At 43.2% G+C, this 8,282-nt stretch overlaps 1 protein-coding gene across 1 annotated transcript; it reads left to right on the top strand.

Moving 5' to 3' along the window:
- The first annotated feature begins 4,411 nt into the window (after positions 1-4,411).
- Positions 4,412-6,969, top strand: lpar2a (lysophosphatidic acid receptor 2a). Its single transcript, XM_061223957.1, has 2 exons — positions 4,412-5,162; positions 6,629-6,969. The coding sequence occupies exons 1-2, from the start codon at positions 4,412-4,414 to the stop codon at positions 6,871-6,873; spliced, it is 996 nt and encodes a 331-aa protein (XP_061079941.1). The 3' UTR covers positions 6,874-6,969.
- Positions 6,970-8,282: the final 1,313 nt, after the last annotated feature.

The following is an 8,282-nucleotide window of genomic DNA, read 5'->3' as shown; positions in this document are numbered from 1 at the left end:
ACACACCTATTTAGCTGCCATGCTTGTGTTTTTTTTTTTTTTTTTTAAGATTTTTTAGGCCTTTTTCAGCTTTATTGGACAGTATATAGTATAGAGAGACAGGAAGAATGGGAGCGAGAGAGAGGGGAAGACATGCGACAAATTGTCAGACGGTCGGATTCGAACCGGCGACGTCGCGGCTCGCAATGAGCATGCGGTCAGTGCTCTACAGGCTGCGCCACCGAGACACCCCACCATGCTTGTGTTTTTAATGTTACAAATAAAATGTTATATTACTGAACAATTTGTGTCATCTCATCACACCCCCTGCAGTACTGTTCAACTGAAGTCTTCTCTGGGCCAAAGGTCATCTACATAGAGTAGAAATCTTACCTCAGCGCCATACAGTGAGTGCGTGCAAGGGCTCTGTCGTCCCATCTCACGTTTGGCCCATAAATATTAATTTAATATTATTATAATAAAATACCATTTTAATTTGACCTCATATTCGCTCCTCAGCCCCACCTGTTTTTCTCTTCTCTGGCACCACAGACTGTATCCTCCTTTTCCACGGCTCTGAATGTACATAGGTTCCGTTGGCAAAACAACATGTTGCCAAAGCATGTTGGGGGGGGGGGGGGCATCGTCAGTTAGATTACAATACAGCAAATACAGCCCCTCCCATCCTGCCCTGTCCTCTGAAGGTTTGGCTTTGAGGAGAGCAACTTTATCCTTAACCTTATCTTCAAATACATTCACTTCTTTGTAACAAACCTACGTGCCAACATATTGCCTTTGGTCTTTCTTAAAGTCGGTCAAAAGAGTTTGCAACAATCAACGAGAATATTTGACCATACATGTTGCAGTTCATTCTTGGGAGATACTGTCCACAGTGAGTATGAACAGCATGTTATCTATATTCTCTCATAAAATAAATTTTAAATCTTTTTTTCATTATAATTTTCATCCATTTCAGCCTGTTCCAGTCAGAGTAGACTACAATGACAGTAGAGCAGTTGGTGTAATTGTGAGCAGTCTGTAAATTGTGAGCAGTCTGCATCTTTTATTTTCTGCTTGGCTGAAGACACAGTGTCACACATTTTGTTGTCACACAAAACTCTGTGTTTGGTGTTTGTTTGTTTTTTACACAGTGCTGAGTACGTGTTAGTGGAGGGGGGTGCCAGAGACCCTTGTGTTGCTGTGAATGGGGCCTCCTGAATAAAGCAGGGCAGGGGTGTTTGGAATGGCTCCAGGGCATCTGTCTGCCGCTGTGTTGGCTCCACCTGTCTGCCACACACACGCGCACACACGCACGCACGCACACACACAGCTAAACTAATATACATGCAGTCATGGACTAATATACAGGCAGTCATGGACTAATATACATGCAGTCATGGAAGACTTTGTGCCAGAACTTTTGCCAGATCTTATTTTCTTTTTTTCTATTTTCCTAAACCAGTCAGGACAACTAAGAATCTGACAGCTGAGAGCAGTAATCAAACTGGCTAGTATTGTATAACTAATCAGATGCAGGGGATGATTTAGTGGCTAGATGTACAGGGCAAATTTGAGCAAGACACCAGTGTTGACAACCCTACTGTTAAAAAGAACCATGGGATATTTAGTGAGCTCAGTGAGTCAGGACTTTAACGTGTCATTCAAAGGAAGGTGGACACAAAAGCACAGCAACCCCTTCCCCTGTGGGGGCATTTCTGCTCGGTCCAAAGGCTGTCACCTAAGATCGCATCCATCAGGGGAGGCACCAAACAGCCCTGCCTGCTTATGGCATCGGAAGTCTCCGGATGCACACGGCAGTATAGTTGCTTATCTCAAGATTATTGACATGGAGTCATGCACTTTTAACAAATTTGCCTACAAATCTCTGCTGGGATGGTTGGGGAAGGGGATCGGGTGACTTAACAAGACTGCCAAATATAGTCATTACTCACCTCAAACACGCCCTGCTCACGACAGCATTCAATATTTAAATGACGACAGGCAAGTAGGAAGTGCTTGTGCGTATACAGTTTCAAATACAGTGCCCCGTTTATGCCTATTGGTCATTACACTTGAGCATCAACCAACCAGGACAGCAGAGGGGCAGGATCCTGCAAATCAATGGCACCTTAGAAGCTGTGTATCAGTTCTAAATTGGAAGTTGTTGGTACCATTCAATTCATTGTTACAGCAAGGTGGATTACAAAGGGACTGATGCAAACAGGTGAAAATGTGAAACAGTAGATAGTAGAGGATCAGTAGAAAATTCTCTTTAGTACAGCGTGGATAAAAGAAGACACTGAACTAATTCAACTCTGGAAGACGGTAAGGAATATTATATTAACCCTGATTATTATTATTTATATTAATTATTAATTACATGCTAAGTCAATGTTTTAGAACTCCTGCTTTCAATTACCAGCAGTGAATGTTATTCCAGCATTACAATGTTCTGGTAAGAACATTCTAATCCCATATTTGATATGTGACCTCATACCTGAAGGAGTTAAACCATTTTATTCATGCAACTAAGCCTCTAGCAATGATGGCCTTGATTAAATACATTTAGAACTAACTTACTTTATTACTGTCAACAGCAGTCGCCAAACGGGGAAATTGTATTTTCACATTGGTGTACCATTCTAAAATAACCGAAATCCACAGTTAACTGTCTGCAGCTGAAGACGGAGGTCCTTTAGCACGCATAACTTTGAGTAGCGCTCAGAAGTTGCAATCTTTTCTGGCTCCTTGGTGGGTCGGGGTTTCCCGCGGCAGTCAAAACATTAGATGCGGACTGAACACCCCGGTCCGTGTACGTTTGGGATAATTCGTTTCTTGTTTTAATTCCAAAAACGAAAAACCAATACATGCTCGATATTGTTCAAAACGAAATAATGAATAAATGGCTTGTTTATTCCATTCATAAAGTTTCCTACTGGCAGTTGATTCAAATTTCACATTTTAATTCATGCATGCATGCATAAAACGGAAAAACGCAAAAATCGTTTTGAAGAGTGTTTCTTGAAAACAAGGAACGAATGATCCCACACGAACACGGACCGAAAACCCATATTTTTTGCTACCTAGTCCGAAAACCAGATTAGGGTGTGACGTTTCTCTTTTTCCCCCAATGGTCATTCTCATTTAATTAATTGACACACGCGCACTGCATCTCCAGTCTGCGCCTGCTCCGTGTCTCGTGCACACAATAGCAAGTTGAACGTCGCCTTGATCATTTGTCACTGTGTCGCAACAATAAAGAAACAACGATGTCACGCAACACCGCTTTCATGCACCACAGATTCAGAGCCTAATATTTAGCTTCGAGTTTCCCGGTAAAGGAAACCACAACTGCAGTAGGCTACAACACAAAGCCTATGTACACACACAACACGCACTGAGCACTGATAGACCCGATAACACCTATCCAATAAATGTAGCGACAACAAAAAGCTGAGAACAAAGATAAAACCTACGTGTTTTCTACGGTTCGTACCCACAGCACTGCTTAACCGCCTTAGGCATATTGAGTAAATGCAAACACAATGTGCCGACGTGGAAATAGGGCACACAAACATCCACCATCTTTAAAACCTCTTCAGCCAATAGTTCCCCCTGACATACATGCAGTCCGTAAGTATTTCGACAGTGGTACAATTTCTTTTGGCTCTGTACTCTAGCACATTGGATGTGAAATGAAACAAACAATGAGGTTCCTGTGCACCACTCAAGTTGTTATGTTGGCAAACTCCAAAGGCAATCAAGAGCCAAGAATCAAGACTAGATCCTGAAAGCTTTGTTTTACCAGTACCACAGAAGCAATTAAACACACCTACAGCAGAGGAGCCAACTGTCCAATTACATTTGGTCCCTACGAATGGGAGGACTATGTATAAAAATTGATTTAATTCATACACAGATTACCCAATATAGAGGTAAATATCATTAAAATAAAGGTACCGATCTACATTCGTTTAATTTCAAATCCAATGTGCTGGAGTACAGAGCCAAAAGAACAAAAACCACTGGTCAAATACTTACAGACTGCACTGTATATTCCCATCATGTGTATTTTTGTGTTCATATTGGATTTAACGTTTGCATTGCTACTTAATTATGAAGAATGATTAATTATTTAGAAATATCACAGGGACATTTGGTATTGCAAGGTAGCCAAAATGATAGAGAATATTTAGCGTGATCATTTTTAATGCGTGAACATCTGCTTCTATCACAGTCCATTTGGTCAAGCCTTAAGGACCAACACAAGCTTGAGGAGGGGAATTCTGATTGGAGCAGAGCAACATCAAACTGGATTCCAGCAATCAGATCTGCCAGGAATACGTGTGATATCACTCAGGAGCAGGTCATGGTTATTGGCATGTAAACACTGGTTATTTTCGCTTCATCTCCTCCCTTCTTGGCATTGAGAATGAATGACAGCAACAGCAATACACCGGAGTGTCACTACAACCAGTCAGTCGAGTTCTTCTACAATGCTAGTGGGAAGAACATCAGCCATCTGTGGCACGCGCAGGACTACGTAGTGATGGGGCTGGGCCTTACCGTGTGCGGCATCATCATCCTCGCCAACATGCTGGTCATCATCGCCATCGGCATCAATCGCCACTTCCACTTTCCCATCTATTACCTGCTGGGAAACCTAGCGGCGACAGACCTGTTATCCGGAATCTTTTACATAAACCTAATGTTCCACACGGGGCCATGGACCATCAACCTGAGCAAGCCGCAGTGGTTTGTCCGCCAGGGCCTGTTGGAAACTGGCCTGACTGCCTCCTTGGTTAACTTGCTTGCCGTGGCGGTGGAACGGCACCGGACCATCTTCACCATGCAGCTGCATAGCAACATGTCCAACCGGGCGGTGGTCCTGTTGATCCTGACAATCTGGGCCGTGGCCTTTGTGGTGGGGTTCGTGCCAATGATGGGCTGGCATTGCATCTGCGACCTGGAGAACTGCTCCACCATGGCACCCCTGTACAGTCGCAGCTACTTGGTGTTCTGGGCCGTGTTCAACCTGCTCACCTTCTCCGTCATGGTGACCATGTACACGCACATCTTCATCTACGTGCACCGCCACACCCAACGAATGACCCAGCACACCACCCAGAACCGGCACAGGGAGACGATCATCAACCTCATGAAGACGGTCTTCATCATTCTGGGTGAGTGGCGAACACTGTGCACATTGCGTACGCACATTCATCACTTGCATGCGCACTGATGAGTAACATTTGGCTCCAATATTGTTGCAATTGCCCTTTTCAAAATGTGTGTGGCCCGCCATCCTTGCTCTTCTGAGTTTGGAGTTGTCCAGTCCTTCACTTGCCAGTGAATTTTTACAAATGTTCTGTAGCGTTTCACAGGTTTAAGCTTTGCTGAAAAAGTGCATGAAATTTAAATGTAATATTTTATGAAGTAAAAATGGAAGATTTACAGATTTACTGTACATTAACGCTGTGGTTTTTTGCTTCTTCCAACTTCTGCAGAGCACCAGGCTTGCCCACCATTGCAGCATTGGTTTCGTAACGTACAGTGACTGAATTTTTATCAATCCTTGAAATAAAGGACACAATTTAATAGAATTTTTTTGTTTTGTTGTATAGGCAAAGGGGGAAATGTGTCATATTACAGGCGCAATGATAAAATTTGCGAAACATGAGCAAACTAAAATGTCAGCCATTCAGTTACAGAATAACGTGCTGGAAGAGAGGAGAGACATTCTCACCCGGGTACCACAGTTCCTGGCTGCCCATTTTCTATCAGGCTGTTTTCTAAAGAAAATTGCACAAACTTTCTTTATTAAGCCACCCCCATACTTAAGTTGTGCAACATCACTTTGTTTTGTGACCTTGACCTGCTTTTCCAAGATGGCCGCCCTACCGGACAAAAACATGTTTTTGCTAATAAATCGAGAACAATATATCCGATCGGGACTAACAACTTGAAGGTCATATGAATACATTCAAAAATTGGCACTTTTCGGGGGTAAAATTGGCTATGGGCAATTCCAGCGTTATGGATGTGACATTTGGACACAAAACGACAAACAATATCCCTCAGAAAAATTACTCTTCTTACGTGATAAAAATGCATATTATCATAGCACCCAATTGGCTGAGAGGAAGGGCCAAAAACATAATTTAAAAAATATTAAGGCAGAAACAAATATGACGCAAAAAGACAGGAGGCTTGGCTGAACATAAAAATAGGCATTTTGAAAATTAAATTTTTTCCGTCTTGTTTTTTACCAGTGTTGTGGATCTGACGCGATTGATTTTTTAGAATATCAGAAATGCAGTTAAGCCCAAATGTTGCGGAAAGGTCATGGAACGTGGGAAAGGTTTTGCATTTATAGTGTTGGAGTAATCTTAATTCTAAATGCCCACTGGTGTCAGCTCTGGCCTTTCTAGTGCTATGGGCAATGTAATAGAATGAAAGAATGAATGAACTCACCACAGGGCTGTCTGATCTGATAACTGACTATATGATCTCTCCACAGGAGCATTTGTGATCTGATAACTGATGATACGATCTCTCCACAGGAACGTTTGTGATCTGATAACTGATGATACGATCTCTCCACAGGAACGTTTGTGGTCTGATAACTGATGATCGGATCTCTCCACAGGAACGTTCGTGGTCTGCTGGACCCCCGGGCAGGTGGTTCTTCTGCTGGATGGGCTGCAGAGTCCTGCCGAGTATATTCTGAACTCTGAGAAGTACTGCCTGGTCCTGGCTGTGTGCAACTCCCTGGTGAACCCCATTATCTACTCGTTCCGGGACAAGGAGATGCGCTCCACCTTCAAGCAGATCCTCTGCAGCCTCTGCCGGAGATGCGAAAAGTCCGCAACAAGCCCCAGGCCAAACCCCTGAGCCTCCAGCTCAGCTCAGTACAGAGAGAGGTACTTCCAAAGGGCTCCAATAACAAGCACACTCACCCAGCAAGGAGAAGGCTAACGGACCCTTTAGACAGAGACACACTCTTCATATGCATTTACACAACACACACAATCAAGAGCTATGCATTTACACTGCATACACAATCGGGAGCTGTGCACAGTATGGACGTTATGCATTTACACTGCATACACAATCAGGAGCTATGCATTCACACTGCATACACAATCAGGAGCTATGCATTCACACGACACACAATCAGAAGCTATGCACAGCGTGGACGTTATGCATTTACACTGCATACACAATCAGGAGCTAAGCTGGTGTGAAATTAGTTCCATGGATATGTGTTCTTTAGACCAATGTGTTATGTTTATTTTGTGTCTTGTTTTCCAGTTTAAGAGGATGGTTTTCTTGGCGATAGCTAGGGCAATGAGTATAGGTTTGGTATTTTGATTTGGTGGGTTGATTGTTGAGAGGTCTCCTAGTAGACAGAGGGATGGACAGAGTGGAATGCTACAGCTCATAATGAGAGATATTTGGTTTATGACTTGTTTCCAGAAATGGTGAGTTGGTGGGCAGAGCCAGGTCGAGTGGAAGTAATTATCTGGGGTATTCAAGGAACTAATTTCACACCAGCGCCAAAGCTCACACATGGCAAACATTTGGGGTCCTTTCATAAAATCATTCAATTTGCCTGTGGACTAACCCCCCCAACACCCAACCTATCCAACATATACTCACATACTCTAGAAACACTATCCATGAAATGCCATATCCTAATCCAACCCATCCATTTTTATTTTCTTTTCTTTTATTTTTTCCTCATTACTTTTATTACTATTATTTTTTCTCCTCTTCTCTCCCTTTTTCCATACTTTCCATCCAATCAACAACCACCCACTTGTCGAAGCTAAGCAATTACACTGCATACACAATCAGGAGCGATGCACCGTATGGACACTATGCATTCACACGACATACAAAATCAGGAGCTATGCCTTCACATGACATACACAATCAGGAGCTATGCACCGAATGGACTGCGGGGACTGCCTGTACAGTATTTCTGCTGCTGAGGGTATATATACTGCTTTTTCAGTATGAAAATAATACAACCGACAATTTTCACAATAAAAACCGATTCATGTTTATACACTCCCTTACTCCAGCTTGTACACCTTGTTCACTCCATGAGCGATTACCGCTTGGTCATCCGTCTCACTGCACACAAAGGTTTAGATCAGGCCTGAACACCCTGACCCACATAAAAGGGGAAGCACCTGCCTCAATCCCACCGTATACTGTAGCTGGAACGCAGGGGTGCCCAGTCATGTGCCATGAAGGGCAGAGTACACAGCACCTTTTCATAAACTAACACACCT

This window comes from Conger conger, chromosome 16 (genome assembly GCF_963514075.1).
Source record: "Conger conger chromosome 16, fConCon1.1, whole genome shotgun sequence".
In the NCBI taxonomy this organism is placed as follows: Eukaryota; Metazoa; Chordata; class Actinopteri; order Anguilliformes; family Congridae; genus Conger; species Conger conger.
The sequence above is the reverse complement of the archived record's forward strand: the minus strand, read 5'-3'. Positions and strand labels throughout refer to the sequence as shown.